Source organism: Peromyscus leucopus, chromosome 1 (genome assembly GCF_004664715.2).
Source record: "Peromyscus leucopus breed LL Stock chromosome 1, UCI_PerLeu_2.1, whole genome shotgun sequence".
NCBI classification, from domain to species: Eukaryota; Metazoa; Chordata; class Mammalia; order Rodentia; family Cricetidae; genus Peromyscus; species Peromyscus leucopus.
The window spans coordinates 24,038,136-24,057,260 of record NC_051063.1 but is presented as its reverse complement, the minus strand read 5'-3'; the positions used below and the strand labels follow the sequence as shown (position 1 = coordinate 24,057,260).

The 19,125-nt window shown below is 43.2% G+C and overlaps 1 protein-coding gene across 1 annotated transcript in view; it reads left to right on the top strand.

Moving 5' to 3' along the window:
• The window catches only part of Gldc (glycine decarboxylase), an 88,762-nt gene that overhangs the window by 41,993 nt on the left and 27,644 nt on the right, over positions 1 to 19,125 (top strand). The window contains exons 9-16 of the mRNA XM_028894684.2: positions 339 to 444; positions 2,577 to 2,716; positions 4,476 to 4,556; positions 7,856 to 7,953; positions 8,413 to 8,497; positions 8,672 to 8,713; positions 10,377 to 10,519; positions 18,992 to 19,067. Of these exons, the coding sequence (XP_028750517.1) occupies positions 339 to 444; positions 2,577 to 2,716; positions 4,476 to 4,556; positions 7,856 to 7,953; positions 8,413 to 8,497; positions 8,672 to 8,713; positions 10,377 to 10,519; positions 18,992 to 19,067 (771 nt within the window). The remainder of the gene's footprint in view (positions 1 to 338; positions 445 to 2,576; positions 2,717 to 4,475; positions 4,557 to 7,855; positions 7,954 to 8,412; positions 8,498 to 8,671; positions 8,714 to 10,376; positions 10,520 to 18,991; positions 19,068 to 19,125) is intronic.

Sequence of the window (19,125 nt, the reverse complement as noted above, 5' to 3'; positions counted from 1 at the left end):
TCCTCATTGAGGTCTTCATTGCTCCACTGTCTTCCAACAGTAGCTATTGCTTGATGCTGATAACAGCCTGCTTTCGGCCTGCTTTCCTCTTCTGACTGACATGATCCTGTTGTGCCAGTGAGACCCTTTCATAAGGCTTAGTATGATGACTTTAGTGCTGTTTCCCTCAGGCTATATAAATGGTCTTTGATTGTCACAGAGAATGTCATTTTGGCTCATTTTTCTTCGTTTTGGGCATCCTAAGACTAAGAGGAATGATTATTCCTCCCCCACCACAACCTGTCTTCCAGTACGTTGTTGCACATTGTTGATTCCATAAATGCTCTTTCTTGTTTCAGGCACTCTTAGCCAACATGGCTGCCATGTTTGCCATTTATCATGGTTCCCATGGGCTGAAGCATATCGCTAAAAGGGTTCATAATGCCACTCTGATTTTGTCTGAAGGTGAGTCGGTTATGTTCCCAGCATAACAAGATTGCTACAGATGACCAAGCATGAAGACTTGGGGTGTGTCCAACACTGAATACAAATAGAGGTCAGATAAAAAAGAGGACAATATTTTCAACATCTATGACAGTATGACAGACTGTTATTTTTTTTTCCTCTTTCTTTTCTTTTGTTTAGACAGGGTCTCACTATGTAGCCCTGGCTGGCCTGCAACTCACCATGTAAACCAAACAGGCCTTGAACTCACAGTGATACCTCTGTCTCTGCCTCCTGAGTACTAGGACAAAAGGTGTGTGTCACCACACTCAGTGAGTGTTGGTATTTGTAATAGATGACAATTTAGAAATAGATAAATATTACAAATAAATGACCAGTGAACCCCTATAATTTCAACCTTATTATTAATCCAGGACCTATTATGTTTTTTTGTTGTGTTCTTGACAAAGTCTTGTGTAGTTCAGACAGCCTCAAGCTTATGATGTAGCTGAAAATAACCTTGAACTCATGATCCTCTGTCTGTGCCTTCCAAGTGATGAGGTTACAGACATGTGCCACCCATGCACACTGTTTTATTATTTTTAACTTTTAGTTTTCGTATCATCCTGGGGATGAAGCTCAGGACGCTGTGCATACTCTACCACTGAGTTAGGCTCTCAGCACCTTTCCCTCAGTAAAGATTCAGAAATGTCAACACCCTATTGGCATAGCTTTCTATGCATGGCGGTCAAATATTGTGTATCAAAAGTTCTTAAATTGATGTGGGGAAGGTGGCATCATAAACACAGGCCTTGAATTTGTAGAAAAACTTGAAGTTGGCTCAAGACATCTCCCAAGATGAGGTTCTCAGACCAGTTCTCAGCACAAGGAGATTTATTTGGCCCAGAAGGACAGAGGGCAGAGATGAGGGACAAAGACAGGAGATAGAGGAAGAGGGAGAAAGGGAGGGAACAGGGAGAGGGGGCAGTAGTTGTCCCAGAGGACAAAGGGCTGCCTCTGGATGGGGAGGAGACAGACGTGGCACATAGGAAAATGGCGGTTTATAAAGGTAAAGGGGAAGCATGACATTAGGATGAGGTACTCAATTTTAATTGGGCATGTTAATTAGGTGAGCCAAAGGGGACTTCTGATTGCTGGACTTCAATACGTTGATAGCTGGACCTTGGTAGTCAGCCTTAGGAGAAGGAAGTAGCCAAGTAAGGGACTAGAGCTTGGGGCCTGTCTTTAGAAATGTAATCCAAGGGTTTTTAGCAGGCAAAGGGAACTGAGAAGGGCAAGGTCTGCCAGAGCCACGGGCCCGAGTGGACTAGTGTCCCTTCATAATTCAGGTGCTCAGACCCTCTTGAAAAGCTGAGGTGTGGTTCAGATTACATGGCTATGATCCCAGTCATGGAGAAGCATTGACTAATGGTCCTTGGTATTTCCTAGCCGGCTCGTTTAGCTGAGGTGGTGTGCTTCAGACGCAGTTCCACCCTGTGTCAAACAACAACAACAAATGATAGGCCGGGCTGGGAGGAGACACTCGGGGTTGACTTCTGGCCTCTACACACACATATTGCACACGCAGAGACGTGAGGAGATGACATGCAGAGACTAACAACTTCCAGCTGCCCAAACAGTAACAAAAACCAACTGAAAAAGCGTGCCGGCCATTTGATGCAACTACCCCGCTGTTAGGAATTTATCTAAGGGAAGTTCTCAGATAAGTGTGCAAGGACTGTCCCTTGAAACCTTGTTTACAGTAAATAGCCCAGTCTTGGAAGCAGGTTGAATGCTCAACAACACATAATTGTGCATCCATACATTTGACTACTATATAGTTATTGAAAATAATTATGTGGGAACTGATCTATAGACAAGCAAACACACACGTGTTACAGCTGTTTCTAATATGTACATCAAAATTTATTTCTGGTTGATCTGGTGATTTTTTTTTCTTCCCTTGTTTGATAAGTGTTTCCTGATTTTCTATCACATAGTAATAAATTCACTTAATACCCTTTTAAAACAGCCACCGACATACTGGCCAGGGGAGGAACAACCTCTAGTAGGGTCACCTCTTGGTGTCTGTGATGGCAGCGACTGTTGCGCAGAGCTCTGTCAGGGACGACTGTGTCCCCTGTCTTGTCTAGGTCTCAGACGAGCCGGACACCAGCTGCAGCATGACCTCTTCTTTGACACTCTGAAGGTTCGGTGTGGCTGTTCAGTGAAGGAGGTGTTGGGCAGAGCAGCCCAGAGGCAAATCAACTTTCGGCTCTTCGAAGATGGCACAGTGAGTCAGCTGCTCAGTACTTCTGACCCGTTCTTTGAGCTTTCCTGGATTCTCTCATGAAACGCCTTCCATTTTGTTTAACAACCCTAGGGATTTGGAGCCTATTTTTTGGTAACGTTTTTTTAATTTCCGACTTGTACTGTGACTTTTTCAAAGACGAATAAGTTATCCTCTGCTTTTCCCAAGACTTTTTTTTATGTGGGGACTGTTCATGATTAAGGCTCTAAGTTAGATAACAAAGTGAGTTAAATGATGAGAAAGCTTACCACATTTAGTTCCTAAGGGAGCATCCTGACGTCATCAGACTGCTGGGAGCCTTGATCCTAACGGGTCCGATGACCTGGGACGGATGCGCGAAGTCGGTGAAATGAGTAGAACTCTGACCACCTGTTTCAAACAAGTGGCCTTGGATGGCCTGCACCGTTTTCATTTATACAGGTTCAATGGTTTGCATGAACAGTTTTACAATCAGATCTGTTTCCTTCAGTTTCTAATAATAATTACAATAGCTTCCAGTTTGTTCCCTCAGCTCATTCCCCTTCCGCCCCCCAACTTTCCCTCCGGGAATCATTACCTACTTGATTCGTAGCTTCCAGATTAGACGTATAAGCAGCACAGCCAGCCCCAAAGGACGTTTTCTAATCAGGCACACCCACAGGCGGAACAGGGTGCTCAGCGGGCAGCGTGTGCGGTTCCAGCGGCATGCAAAGGGAAAGAGACTTCTGCTTCTAGTGGTTAATATTTACCTCTAGTCAAATCTGAGCTCCCACGATTGACTCATCCGCCAAAGCTGAATCAATTCATTCTTCGTTCTATACTATTCTATCTCCTATGGGGGATATACCATGTTTTTCTCCTATCATCCTGTAAACTGCATAACCTAAAAGCTTACTCTTAATAGTTGGCATTGTGTATTTCTTGTTTTTATGTCCTCTTCCTCTCAGCTATCAGGAAAGAGGGCACTATGGCTTCCTGGGATTCTGCTTCGTTCCCTGTTCTCAGACTGTTCCCATTAACTCTCGATATCATCTATTCATTTGCATTTCTCCTAGACTCTTGTGGTTAGAATCATTCTCTCCAGAACAGTTATGCAAATTTGTAATGTCATGAACTACTGTCACTCTTTCAGATTAGTCACAAAGTGCATTAGAAGGTACCATCCTGTTCTTAAGAATCCCAAATTCATGGTCACACTTGAAACTTCAAAACCTTAGCAGCTGAATCAGGTCCACTGCATATTTTTAACAACATCCCTTCTGACTCACCCAGAGGAGATTCACCAGGGAGAAGTTTTCCTAATGCAGTAGCCATTTCATTCATACCTCTGAGAAAGTAAAACTAGAGGCAGCCAGCAATATGATTTGTATAAGGAAAGCAACGAGAGCAGGTAGCTCACATGCTCCTGGGGTCATGAGCAGATTTATGCAGCAAACTATCCATTGGCCTTACCAAAAATGGGTTAAATTCTCCAGGCCTTGCCTCCAGGAGAACCTGTTCATGCTGTTCTCAGGCCATGTCCCCCAAAGAAGTTACAAGACTTTCGGCACTGTTAGTGTCCACAGGTGGCTTGCCCAACTCTAAAGCTTGTCAAGTTGGAGACTGATCTAGTCACTTTCCCTTAGAGATCAATGTGATCCTAACTATACCCTTGTGTTCTAGAGTGGATGAGGACTTTGACCAGAACCTTCTCCCAATTTGGCATTTTCTATAGTTATCCTTGGTGGTCTGGATGATTTCCTTTTGGTTTTTGTTTCTGTAGCTTGGCATTTCTTTGGATGAAACAGTCACTGAGAAGGATCTGGATGATTTGCTGTGGATCTTTGGTTGTGAGTCCTCCGCAGTAAGTAAAGACTGCATTGTCTTCATAATGATTATTAGATGTGGTGTCCAGGATGGCTCTGCTCTGCCTTTTGTGGGCTGAATGTGAGTGAGAACAGGGTCAAGTGTGGCAATGGCCAGCCCCGTGTTCAAATTATGGCACTGCCTGTCCCTTTCTTCCTGTGACTGTTGATAGCTAAAAGTCACTGTTAACAGACCCTGTCGAGGCCAGTACATCCAGGCCAGGTGGATTATCAGTGATGCGGCACCCTGACTTCAATACAAAGATTTGTGACATTGTATTCTGGGAAATTTATTATACTCACTCATTTAATGAGTAATTTTCAAGGATGTAATATGTGCCAGGTATTACGCTATGCCCTGAGGTTATGGTGGCAAATCAGACACGATTCCTCCCTCCACCAAGTGTATAGACCAGTGAGGAGCCAGACACAAAATCCAGCCTGGTCTGTGAGGAAACTGTGAGCAGAATAGATCAGCTTCTCACTGGGGCTTGGATCAATTTCCTACACTAAGATCTGAAATTTGAGGGTGAGTTATTATACATTAAGATGGTGTGATAGAAGAGGAGGGTGGGTTCAGATGTCCTCGCTGTCCTGGGGAAACAGCCATAAAGGCCAGGAGGAGAGATAGTCCTGCAACACTGACGCAGTTCTGCATGACTGAGTGGCTTTCCACAGCAGTGGCCTACTAGGGATGAGCAAGGCATGGGGTTACTCTTCCATAGGATTGAAGTGAGAGAAGCCAGTGGCTCCCTAGACCTCTGGGAAGACCCACCCAGAGCACTCTACACACGTTCTCCATGGCTTGTTGCATGGATATGACTTTATGGAATATTTATTGAGTGAGCCAATGAAAGAAAGCTTTTACTATAGAAGCTGAAATACCTTCCAGAGTACTGAGTGGTGATTTGTGGCTGTCTGGATTCTTTTGAGAACCTTATTCAGCTACCAATTATACCAGATACCAATTATAAACTACTAAGAAGCTTCACAATGTTCCCCCAATGACAGATTTTATTAATTAAATAGGATCAAGTAAACTCCTTCCCCCATAGAATGAACACTGGATTGAGTGTTCCCTGAGATTATTGACCTGTACGCACCTGAGGGATGTTTCTGGAGTCATTAATACGAGACTCAAACTGTATTTCCATTTGTTTTCTCTTGCTATGATGGCACCCTCTGACCAAAAGCAAGTTAGGGGCAGGAAGGCACAGTACATCACCGAGGGAATTCAGGGTAGGAATATAGATGGAGACCGTGAAGGAACGCTGCTTACTGGCTTGCTTTCTCACACAATCCAGGCCCTCTTGCCCAGTGTGGCAACATTCACCATGGGCCAGACCCTCCCTCATCAATCCTCATTGAAGAAAGTGCCCCATAGACTTGCCTCCAAGCCAATCTGATGGAGGCAATTCTTCAGTTGAGATTCTCTGTTCCCAAGTGACTTTAGTTTGGGTCAACTAAAACAAACCTGCTCATGATGCTATTAGCAGAGAGAGGGAAGAGGATACATTTCATTGGATCTTCTAAATAGAAAATCCTTAAGATTCACATACGTTTTCTCCCTTTCTTTGAGCAGCTTCTTGGCTCTCTGGATAATATCACTGATGAACAAATGTTTTTATTTTTGCTTATTTATTTCCCTTATGCTAATTATTGAACTCAGAACCTCACACACACTGGACAAGTGAGGACTTGACTACTGAGCTATAGCTCTTCGTTTACAGCTCTTGGTTGCTGCTCTTCAGGCGGAGTGTACTAGGTTTTTAACTTGAGCCTTGCTTATTACACAAGGCAAGTGATCTGGTCCTGAGCTACACCCACAACTCAAATGTTCTGATTTTAATCTGGTGTTGCTGTTGTTGTTGTTGAGACAAAGTCTAGTGTAACCAACAATTGAACAACTTTTTTTTTAGATTTTATTTATTTTTATTTTACACCTATGTGAGTGCCTTGTCTGTATGAATATATGTGGTCGGAAGAGGGTGTCAGATTCCCTGGAACTGGAGTTACAGAGAGTTGTGAGCCACCATGTGGTGCTGGGAACTGAACCTTGGTCTCTGGAAAAGCAACTAGTGCTCTTAAGCATTGAGCCATCTCTCCCTCTTCGTAAAGACTGAACCGTTCATCTTCCTGCCTCCGCCTCCCTGGTACTGGGATTGTAGGTGGGTACCACACCTCCAGTTCGTGCTGTTCTGTGGACAGAATGCAGATCTCCTGCATGCTTCAGAAGCGTTCTGCCAAAGGAGCTACGAACTCAGCCCCTCGAATGTTTACAGTGTTAGTGAAATACAAGTCTGCAGCGATCTCTGTGACCTTCACGGCAGCAGAGAGATGAACCGAGGGAGGCAAGAAGGCACGTTGACTACTCAACGCTCCTCAGCTCCTGCCACTTTGGTTCACACTTTGGGAGTGTGACCCCAAGTAGTTTATTTTAGGCGTATTTAAGCACAGCACAATATGGTGAACATTATTCTGGTGATGAGTAACTCAATCCTGAGTATACAACAAAGAATGCATAAATCTCCTTGAGGAGCAAATTAAGCTAAATACAGATCCTATGTGATGACATCGAAACTCTTTGTAAAGTCCATAAAGATAGTTTCTAGAATTTAACTGAGAAAAACAGATTTGCTTATGATTTATTGAGAAAAACAAATTCACAATAAGGATCTGGAAGAGGGTCTAGTGCTGGAAAAGTCCCCAGCCATGAAGACAGTGAGGATAGCACACGAAAGTCACCAGGCTAGAAAGCCCATCTGCTCCAGCCTTCCTAGCAGAAAACAGGTTTTACATTGCTTCCCTTGAAGGAACAGCCCTATGTGCTTAACATTTCAGGTTCTCTAGTACATGGCTGTGAGCACGAAGACCTACATGCCCCCTACCCAGGTCATCTTTTTTTTTTTTTTTTTGCTTTTGCTGCTCATGCTTTTGTTATAGTATTTAAGAAATCATTGTTAAAGCTGGACATAGTGGCACAATGCATACCTTTCATCCCAGCACTTGGGAGACAGAAGCAGGTGGACCTCTGTGAGTTCAGAGACAGCCTATCTACAAAGCAAGTTCCAAGCCAGCCAGGACTACATAGTGAAGCCCTGTCTCAAACAAGAAACAACAAAGAACAAGAAACCATTGCTAAATCATAGGTCTTGTATATCTGTGCCTTTATTTTCTTCTAAGTGTTCAATTAGTTTGGCTTTTAAATGAATGTCTTGATATGTTATTTTTGGATTTTTAATCTAGCCTGGAAGCTTAGCCATGCCATGTCCTTCAGTTTCCACGGTCTTTCTTGTAGGAGTTGGTAGCTGAGAGCATGGGAGAGGAAAGGAGAGGGATTCTGGGGTCTTCATTCAAGAGAAGCAGCCCATTTCTCACACATCAGGTGTTCAACAGGTTTGTGTGGCTTCAATGAATTCTGCATTTTGTGTCCTGGCAATGAACCAGGGAGCCTGGGAGGGTGTTGCTTCTGATGCTGACCATTAGGTCCTGGGTTATTGCCACTCAGCCAGGCTCACTAATATATCCATGTCAGATAGAACCCATCCCTCATGTGAGCCAAGCATACCTTGTCTTGTGGCCGCTCCACTGTGCTGGGGCTGTGATGGGGAGGGGAATTTGCAGATGTATTTGCTAGGCTGAAGTTGGTCTCAGGAACTCCAGCCTCTTCCCAGGGTTCTCTCCTTCTTAAAGGTAGCTTCTTGTACCAGGTGTGCTTTGAGATCCACTGGAGTCTCTGCCCTTCCCTATGACATACAATTACCATGGCTTTGGGGTACGACTCCTTCCTTATTTTGTATGAGGATCAGCCTGACTCTAATTCAATGGCTCTGACCTTATGTTTTATGTTCACAGCTATCACTCAGAAACCAACCTTGTCCGGTATATGAAGAAACTAGAAAACAAAGACATTTCCCTTGTTCACAGCATGATTCCATTGGTAGCTGTTTGTGGCCTTTCTTTGCACTAGCCCCATCCCGAGTCCTCCTGTGCATCGTATCTAAATACAATGCAAGGGGAAAGAAGCAGTGCCTTGTGGGGAGGTGGGAGGGTTGAGAGATGGGCTATAGATGGTCATTAATGTGATGATGCTTCTTGGCTCTGTTTCTTCAAGGGATCCTGCACCATGAAACTCAATAGCGCCTCCGAACTCACAGTAAGTAGGTCTTGTCTACGAAGCGGATACTTAGGGGCAGATTTCCAGTTTGTACAGAAGTGGATGAAAAAAACCTCCCTGGACTGTGTCTATGTGCTTTAATGATCCTTTACTTTGCCATTCTGCAGTCATGGCAGAGACTCTGATATTTCTCACAACTTAATCAGTTAAATTTATGGATAAAGCAGGTGTGGTGCTACATGCTCTTAATCCCAGCATTCAGGAGGCAGAGGCAGGCAAATCTCTTAGTTGAGAGCCAATCTGGTATAAAAATCAAGCTTCAGGACAGAGAAACCGCCTCAAAAAACAAAACAAAACAACAACAAAATTTATGGCTAAAACTTATTCTTCTTACCATCAAAGTTTTACCTCATGATAGTTTTAAAGCCATCGATATAAGTGATTGTCCCAGCTTAGGGTCCCAAATAGCTAGGTCTACAAACATGTCTATCATGCCCAGTTATGTAAGATTATTATAAGATTATTATTGCTATTACTATCTTTTATGGTTTTGTTGTGTGTTTTGTGTGTGTGTGTGTGTGCATGTGCGTGTGTGTGCGTGTGCGTGTGCGTGTGTGTGTGTGTGTGTGTGTGTGTGTGTGTGTACATGCATGCTGCAATGCACAATGGTTCTCTCATTCTACTGTGTGGGCCCAGGGATCAAGTCAGGTCATCAGGCAACTGCATCACTTGCTCACTTGCCAACTCCGTAAAATTAATTTTTTTTTTTAAATTAAAACAGGTAACTAGTTTTTATTTTTTGTTTTCTAAATCTGGGCTATTAAAAAACTTCTATTTTTACCAATTTGTAGTTAGCCTCCAAGGCAGACTTAAGAATGCTAAGCATGGGCTGGAGGTTGGCTCTGTGGTAGAACACTTGCCAGGCATCCATGGTTTGCCTCTTAGTTACAACAACAGAGAGAAAAATTGAAGGGCTAAAGTAAACTTCTGACAGTCACATGCCTGTAATCCCAGCACTTGGAAGGCAAAGGCAGTACCTTGGGTTCTCATGTCAAAACCCAAACAGACAAAAAATACATACCTCTTTCTGTAAATCCAGTCACAGTGTCAGAAGGATGAGATTTGAGGTTTCAATTCATTATCTGCATCAACAGGAGTTTGATTAACATGGTGTTGTGAGATGTGCTCATCTCTATAAGGCCAAGATCATTTCAGCAGAGCTAACATATTCCTTTTATCTCTTGGGATTATTCTGATATTGCGAATTGTTTCAAGCAAAGGAACTGATTTGGGACTGTGTTAGGAAGGAGATCTTTCCTATTGGCATTTCTGTTCATGTCTGGTTCTGCTCAGTGAAAAGAAAATGATATGTATGCATGTGTGCACATGTAAGAGTTGGACCAAACTCACTGCTTCAATAAGTCTGTTCTGGGACCTTTCTGCTCCTGGATAGATAGAATCGGATTTCTGTGTGAGTTTTCTTCTTGGCTTTTGTGTTCCACTTGTACAATGTAGATAGTAATAGTTCCTATTTCCTTAGGTTGTGCAGAGAAACTGAATGCATATATATTTTAAGTGCCTTGGCAGCCCCTGGCTCCTTGGTGCCATTCTTAGTGTTGGTATATTGTCATTACCAAAATTATTAAAATCGTTGTTACTTTTACAGTGTACACGTGCTTATGTTCCTCTTCTTGCTCTTCAGCCCATCACATGGAAAGAATTTGCTAACATCCACCCCTTTGTGCCTCTGGACCAAGCCCAGGGATACCAGCAGCTTTTCCAAGAGCTGGAGAAGGATCTGTGTGAGCTCACAGGTTATGACCAAGTCTCTTTTCAGCCTAACAGGTAAGGGATTTTGTTTCCTCTTGTTAGGAGCTATCTAATATCCACCTCCAAAAAGCAAATTGTTTTTCCTTTTCTTTTCTTTTCTTTCTTTCTTTTTTCTTTTTTCTTTTGATTTTTCGAGACAGGGTTTTTCTGTGTAGTTTTGGTGCCTGGCCTGGATCTCGCTCTGTAAACCAGGCTCAAACTCACAGAGATCCGCCTGGCTCAGCCTCCTGAGTGCTGCGATTAAAGGCGTGTGCCACTACCGCCCAGCTCGAAAATTGTTGTTTCTATGTATCCTATTTTTATCATTTATTACTACGTATTATTCTAAGTTGACTGGGCATTTAGACTCTACTGGAGGGTTATGGCCAGAAGTCCAAGGTGGCCTCGTTTACATAGTGGAAAATTTGGTGATCATGTGTGGTCTGGAAGAGAAATATTGAATAGGGCCTTGGTTTTTTTCACCATATGGACCTCTTCCTGATGTTCCTTGGGCTTCCTTAGAGAGAAGTGCCTCTCTTGAACTCAGGTTTCTGAGTTCAAAGGAGAATGTTCCAGGTGAAACCATGCAAAATTACAGATGTTTCAGGCCCAGCCTCCCAAGTCACACAGGACGCTCTGAAAGTGAAACATGGTACATCAACTTAGATGTTTTTATTTTGTATCAGAACTATCCACACAGAATCTATGAGTGAGCATAATAACCATAAATTTTGACTTTGTATAATACTAACAAAGTCATCACTGGTTTTTCTGCTTCCTTGGAATTTAGATGCTAAATGCAAAAATGTCAAGTTATCCTTGCTGGGCATGGTGGCACACACCTGTAACCACAGCATTCAAGAGGTAGAGGTAGGTGGGCTCTGTGAGTTCAAGGCCAGCATGGCTCTACATAGTGAATTACAGGCCAACCTTGACTACAACGTGTTTTTTGTTTTTTGTCTTTTTAATCCTATTTGTTTGTTTAATCCCTGCTTTTCCATTTATTTCCTTAAAGTATAAACCCAGGGGACATTTACAGCCTGGCCAAGAAAAGTCTAATAATATTTAATTGCCTTTCCATTTCCCATTGAGCCCAGCATGGCTTGCTTCGACTTGTTCCCAGAACTCTTTTTGCCATTCTTAAAAATCACTCAATAGCACAGAACAAATTCACTCTAGAAACCTTTGGTTTCCGAATTATGATACAATGTTTAAGGCAAACAGAAACAAGAAGTATGTCTCTCAGGGACACAGGGTGAAACAAGCTGAAATTATTGCTAGTGTATTTGACTTCTAAAGCTGAGGGAGTTCCTGTGCTGGCTGCTTTTATGTCAACTTGACCTAAGGCATAGTCGTCAACAGAGGAGGGAGCCTCTGCTGAGAAAATGCCTCCATAAGATCAAGCTATAGACAAGCTGGTAAGGCATTTTCTTAATGAATGATTGATGGGGGAAGGCTCAGCTCATTCCAGGTTGGGGCTGCCTCTGGGTTTGATGGTCCTGGCTTCTATAAGAGAACAGGCTGAGCAAGCCATGAGGAACAAGCCAGTAAGCAGCACCCCTCCATGGCCTCTGCATCAGCTCCTGCCTCCAGGTTCCTGCCCTGTTTGAGTGCCTGTACTGATTTCCTCCAGCGATGAACAGTGGCGTGGAAGTGTAAGCCAAACAAATCCTTTCCTCCCCAATCTGTTTTTGGTCGGGGTGTTTCACCACAGCCATAGTAACCCTCACTAAGACAGTTGCTTTTGAAAAGAGAAAGTGCAAATGGGTTGGGAAGATGGGTCGATGATCAAGGGCCTATTGAGCCATCATGAGGACGTGGTAGCAACCCAGGGCTCCTATAGTCAGATGGAGGCAGATTCCCCAGAATCTATTACTGGTTTTTTGTTGGTGGTGTTTTTGTTTTGCTTTGGATTTTTTGTCTGTTTGTTTTTAAATCTAGACAAGGTCTTGCTGGCCTCAAATTTATAGCAGTTTTCTCAACTCAATCTCCCAAATGCTGAAATTTTAGGCCTGAGCCACCAGGTCAGGTTCAGCTTTTTAACTTTTATAGTCTATTATATAACCTTTTCTTCAGGGAATATTTTAAACTCTTTAATTAATTAATTAATTAATTAATTGGGATAAGATCTCACTATGTAGTTCTTGGCTGGCCTGGAGACTCAATATGTAGACCAAGCTGGCCTCAAACTCATAAAGATCTTTCTGCCTCTGCCTCCTGAATGTTGAGATTAAAGCTGTATGATACCATACCTGTCTTTTTTTTTTGTCTTTTTTGGTGTTGGGTTTGACTGCGGGCCTCATGTATTCTAAGTCTGCAGTCTACCACTGCGGTACTTGCTAACTCCTAATACCTTTTGACTCATAAAAAATGCAACATCCGGGCTGGAGAGATGGCTTAGAGGTTAAGACCACTGACTGCTCTTCCAGAGGTCCTGAGTTCAATTCCCAGCAACCACATGATGGCTCACAACCATCTATAATGAGATCTGGCACCCTCTTCTGTATACCTAATAAATAAATCTTTAAAACAAAAACAAAAACAAAAAAAACCCGCAACATCCTGAGTTGGACATGGTGGTGCACTCCCACGGTCCCAGCACTGGGAGATGGAAGTAGGAGGAGCAGGAGTTCAAAGCCAGTCTGGGCAACATGAGACCCAGTGGGAGATCTGGGGACAGCTGCCGCTTAGTGTGTTCTCCACTCCTGAGTTCTATGTTCCTGTGTGTGTGTGTGTGTGTGTGTGTGTGTGTGTGTGTGTGTAATATGTAGAAATATTTTTCATAAAAATACTGGCTGGAGTGTCACCTTTCTCCAGATATTCCAAAGCAGCTTTCATTTGAGAAATTTCTATAGTGTCCATGAAATTAAACATCATGTTCTTCTTTAGACACAAGGAAGGACTAAATGTACAAACGGAGATAAAACTAAGCTGAGTATTGTAGATGTAACCAACCGTCTTACTAAATAAGAACACAGAACCAATGTAAAAGAGAAAGCCGAGAGGTCAGAGCTCAGAGCTAAAATCTCACCCTTCCTCCTGCCGTGTCCCAGCTTCCCGAAAGAGAGCTATATCCTGTCTGTCCGTCTTTTCATAGTATTTTGTTCTGCCTTCTCATTGGTTGTAAACCCAAACACGTGACTGCCTTGTCACTGTCTGTATGTACAGCCCCCCAGGTCTTAAAGGCATATGTCTCCAATGCTGACTGTATCCCTGAACCCACAGAGATCTATGGGATTAAAGGCGTGTACCACCACCGCCACACTCTGTCTATGGCTCTAATAGCTCTGACCCCCAGGCAACTTTATTTATTAACATACAATCAAAATCACATTTCAGTACAATTAGAATACCACCATAGAGTATGTGGCAGCTACTTCTAAATCTCAAGCTTTCACCCAGAATTCCTGACAAGGGGGCTCTAATAAAAAAAAAATCATTGAGCTTTACATAGTCTTACATTTTTGTTCCACTCTTAGGAAAAGCCATTTTAGCTATTAATGAATTGCCTCCCTGTCTCTGTGTACAATTTGTTATTTTTTATTTGAGGTTTTCCTCACACACTGACTAGCTGTACTTGTACACCAGCTTCCATACACCTGGGTAGGGAGGCTTTAGTTAGCTGAAGAACAGTGGGGTCTCCTCAACTCCAGCCTCTTGCCAGCTCTTTGGTTCTTGATCAGTTATTCCGGCTTCATCTAACATACTGAATTTTCTTAGGGATTCTTGGAAGGATACATATTAGTTTTAGATGATGTTTTCCACTGGTTGCCCTTCATTGTGCATCAAACAGGGAAAATACATAGCCACTCCTCCCTCTGAGTGGCCGCAGAGACAGCCCAAGCCACTGCTCACTCAGCACGATGGGTCTAAGGCTTGCCACCCCTAAACATCACTTCCTGCAGCCTGCCATGCAGCTCCAGGCCCTTAGCTTTTCATTTCAAATAGATGTTAAATCTACGACGGTCTGAAGTTCCCTGTACATGAGATACTTTTCTGATGGCTTCTGCCTGGTTTATACAGATGTGCATTTTTCATAATACTTTCTCACCAAAAGATGGCACTCATGACTTTGTTTAACGAGTCCTTTGTAGTTAAGCTTCACATGGCATTCAAACATACTTGCGATATTTAGACGAGCCAGCTGATACTAAGAATATCTAAGGCAAAAACCGTTCAGCATTTCCAGCCTTTCACATAGCGCTCTCCTATTGGATTACTGGCTCTTAGGTCCAAACAATGTCATCTTAAAAAAGAAAAAAGAAAAAACTTATATTTATTTATTGATTTGTGTATGAGAAAGCTTATGTGTGTGGACACATGTACCACAGCATCCATGTGGTTGGAGAACAATCCGCATGAGTCGATTCTCTTTTTCTTCCCACCATGTGGGCCTGGGGCTCAAATTCAGGTCATCAAGCTTGGTGGCAAGCTCCTCTTTAACTCATTGGCCCCTCCCACCATCTCCCATTCTCTTCTTTCCATTCTCAACTATACCTTGGCTGACTCTGCCACAAAACAAGATGAGCGGATGATATGAGAAAAAGCTGGGGGTAAACATAAAATACATTTTTAAGAATTTTGTTTTCTTAATATATCTGCATCGTCCCCTCCACTTTTCCTCTTTCCAATTCCTTTCATCCCTTGACCCCTTTCAAATTCATGTCCTCTTTTTTCTTTGTTACACACACACACACACACACACACACACACACACACACAATCTGTTGAGTCTGTTTAGTGTGGTTGGTGTGTATATGACTTCAAGACTGACTTCTTTCTGTTAAATAACTAACAAGGGAGCTTATCCCTAGGGAAGACTAGTTGCTTGTAGTTCTCTGTCTAGGAGAGGAGTCCCATAAGAAATTTCCCCTTCCATGTTAGCGTGTCTATTGGTGTTGTCTTTGTTCATCTCGTGTTTATGCAGCCATATTGTTGAGGTATTGTAGGTGTGGCTTCCCTGTCATTTCTAGGAGACACAAGTTTTCTTGCTCCTCATCAAGTCTTTCTGCCCTTCTTCCTCAGTCTTCCCAGCTTTCGGTTGTAGATGTGTTCACTGAGGCTGGGCACCTATGATCTCTTGTTCTTTGTATGTTGACAAGTTGTGGTTTTCTCCAGTGATCTCCATCTGCCATAAAGAGAAGCTTCTTTGATGAGGGGTGAAAGCTACATGTATCTGGGGTGTAAGGATGAGTGTTGAGAATGTAGTAGGGATTGTGCTGGTTTAGTCACTTGGCAGCTGTAGATTCTCCCAAGATCCAGGTTTCTAGTATCATGCATGATTTCCTTCCTGTTGGGCAGGTCTTCAGTTCAGTTAGACAGCTCTTGATTACCTCCAGGATATGAGGGTCACTATACATTTTTTAAAGTCCTTTTCTACAGGGGAAAGTGTTAATCCCACCGATCAAGAAAAAGATCACTACCACAGTTTAAAGCCAGATTTGAAGCAAGCTTTAATTAAGTACTGGCCAGGTGGATGGGCTCTGGCCAGGTCCATACCCAGGTTCCCAGGAAATTGTCCAGAATCACAGCTTGTGGCCACTTAAGAAGGGAAACCCATAATTCATTGCATTTCCCATCATGTCAATCAGTGGCAAGCATACATCCTGACATACCTCCATCCTGCAAACTTCCCACCCGTATGTGATCAAGCACATCAATGTGGATGAATCAAACAAACTTGTTTAGGAGCATGAAAAACATGTAGCTTGTTATCGCCCACAAACAGTAGCCTCCAGCATTTCAGGAACTATCTGTCATTGGGCAAGAGGCTTGCAGATCAAAGGCATATTTGTTTCATGGGTCTCTTAGGCACAGTAATTAAAACTTAAAACGTAACTTTGGCTCTCACAAAAGGATGACTTGCATGTGACTTGCCTGGGCTGAAGGATAGAATTCTATTTGGAACAAATCTCCTGAGGGTTTATTACGGAGCCACCTCATAAAGATAGAATTGTTTAGATTCTTTGTAGGGGAATGCACAGAACTCTAAACCCAGATCCTGCTGGCAAGGGTCTGGGTTAGCTGAGATAAGGCAGGCACACCGTGTGGGCACTACAGTGACTTTCCATGTGCAGTAGGTGTGCAGGTTGACCTTAGGTCATGTGAGCATGGGAAGTAAGATGAAATGAGTTGTTTTTTAAAGGGTGTGTGTGTGTGTCTGTGTGTGTCTGTGTGTGCCCCCAAGGAAGTGAGAAGAAGGTATCAGAACGCCCCAGAGCTGATGTGTTTTAGGCAATTAGAAGCTATTCAATGTGGATGCTGGGAACTGAACCATCCCCTGGAAAGAGCAGAAATGTTCTTAACTGCTGAACTCTCTCTCTAGCCCCTGCAATAAGAGTGTGCTGAAAGAAGGGGATTAGTCATTCAACAGTCAGTGTTTATCAAACATCCTTTTCCTTTTCATCAGCATACTTGGCACAGAAAATAAAGTTAAGAACAAAGTGGACAAGAACTTTGCTTTCAAGGATAGCCTTTGGGGGGCCTATATAATGAAAAGAAGTCAACCATTAGGATCTGGAGACACAGTCTAGCACAAGGACCTTGTGCTGAAAGCTCCAGCATGAGAATTGGCTTGATATAATTTGAGGGTAGCCTAGGCAGCTCGAGGCTAGTAGAAGAAATTGATATAAAAGGCACAGGACTGGGGCTGGGATGGCCTTGACGAAGAGTTGGACTGGTGGCTTTGGGAAGGCTTGTAAAGTTGGACAAGTTGAAGAATGGGTAGGATTGGATGATACACTCTTTGTGTGATTTCCTCACCACTCAATGATATCTGCTTGGTTTTTAATCTCCATTGAGGAGATGACAGAGCAGCACAGGGGGACCATGTAACGAGTGATGACAGCGATTTTCATAGTGAGATGTTCATTTCCTTGTTCTGGAAATAAAAGGCATCAGCCAGGCAGTGGTGGCACACGCCTTTAATCCTAGCACTTGGGAGGCAGAGGCAGGTAGATCTCTGAGTTTAAGGCCAGCCTGGTCTACAGAGTAAGTTTCAGGACAGCCAAGGCTACACAGAGAAACTCTGTCTTGAAAAACAAAAAAACAAATAACAACAACAATAATAAAAGGTGTTGTGTGCTAGTACTTTGGGTTCAGAAGTCCATAAAGCCAATGAATAGCCTTTGCCCGTGGAAAAGCAGAGGGGGTAAAGCTGACTCAGTGTTGGGGGACAGCTGCTAGGTGTCTTGGCTCTTGGCAGACATGTTGTTTTGTTTTGTTGCATTTAACTAAAGCCCCCAGTTTAGCCAGTCACTGTCTGTCTTCCCTGCATGCCTCCACCCCTCACAGGTGACTGAGCACAGGGCCTCGAACTTGCCAGGCAAGCACTCTACCCCAGTCCATGCCCCCATCCTGGAGTTTGCTCTTGTGACTTTCAGCCCTGGGGTCACTAACATGCTCAAAGAGCAGTTCTGTTTGCAAAGGAAACCTGTGTCTCCTTGACACGGGCGGATACCATTCTAAACTGTCCATCAGTCACTGTTAGCCCATGAGTGGCCCTCTAAGCTCAGCTTTGGCTGTAAAATGAGGGTGTGGTGGGCTAGATCTCAGGGAGTGTAGAGTGGAGGACAGAGCATTGTGAGTGAAACAGAGAGACTTACTGCTCATTTCCCGCGCCTTGCTTCAGCGTCCCAGGACACTGACCCATTTGCGGCTGACTCAACATGGCTCACAGGAACATTAGTCATTAAGAATGCTCTTTAAGTGGTGCCTACAAGATAATGTTCGAGCTTCTAGTGGCTATGTAGATTCAAGGATGATACCATGGCAACAGCAGAAAGTTGCTGTGGAGATAGTGTGGCCTTTGTCTGACTCAGTATCCATTAATATTAGAAAAATTTTTATTATTCTAGGTGTGATCATTTTGTTGCAGTTATGATTTTAAAATAGCTTTCCTTTGAATTATACATTTTGGTTTGAGCTAATGAAACATGAGCCTGAGCTTTGTTTTATAATTGCTTAGTTCAGCATAAAAGGGTTTAATTAAACATGTGTTTAAAAATGAGATTTACCATAAACTAATCCTTATATTTTCTTACGATTTCAAAATTTCCCTCTTGTTAAAGCTGAGTAATGGGTTCCTTATATTTCCTTATATTTTACCAGTCAGATTCCCTTAGGAAAACCAGGTCTGTCTGAATGTCCTGAGCTGATAAGCAACTCCCCCTCCTTTGGTTAGTAAAGATCCTAGATGAACTAGGACCATGACTGCTTAACGTATGGTTAATGTCTGGTAAATTCTGAATGAACCCTAGGACCATGACTGCTTAATGCATGGTTAGTATCTCTAAATACTGAATGAACCCTAGGATTATGACTGCTTAATGCATGGTTGGTATCTGGTAAATTCTGAATGAACCCTAGAACCATGACTGCTTAACATGGTTAGTATCTGGTAAATACTGAATGAACCCTAGGACCATGGCTGCTTAACGTGTAGTTGGTATCTGGTAAATACTGAAAGAACAAGTGAGATCACAGCCCTGACTCTTCTTGTCTTTGCAGTGGAGCCCAAGGGGAGTACGCTGGATTGGCCACTATCAGAGCATACTTAGACCAGAAAGGAGAGAGGCACAGAACGGTGAGCATGGGCAGGGGGCGCTTTGCTCCCTGTGGGTGGTCACAGGCTCAGATCCCAG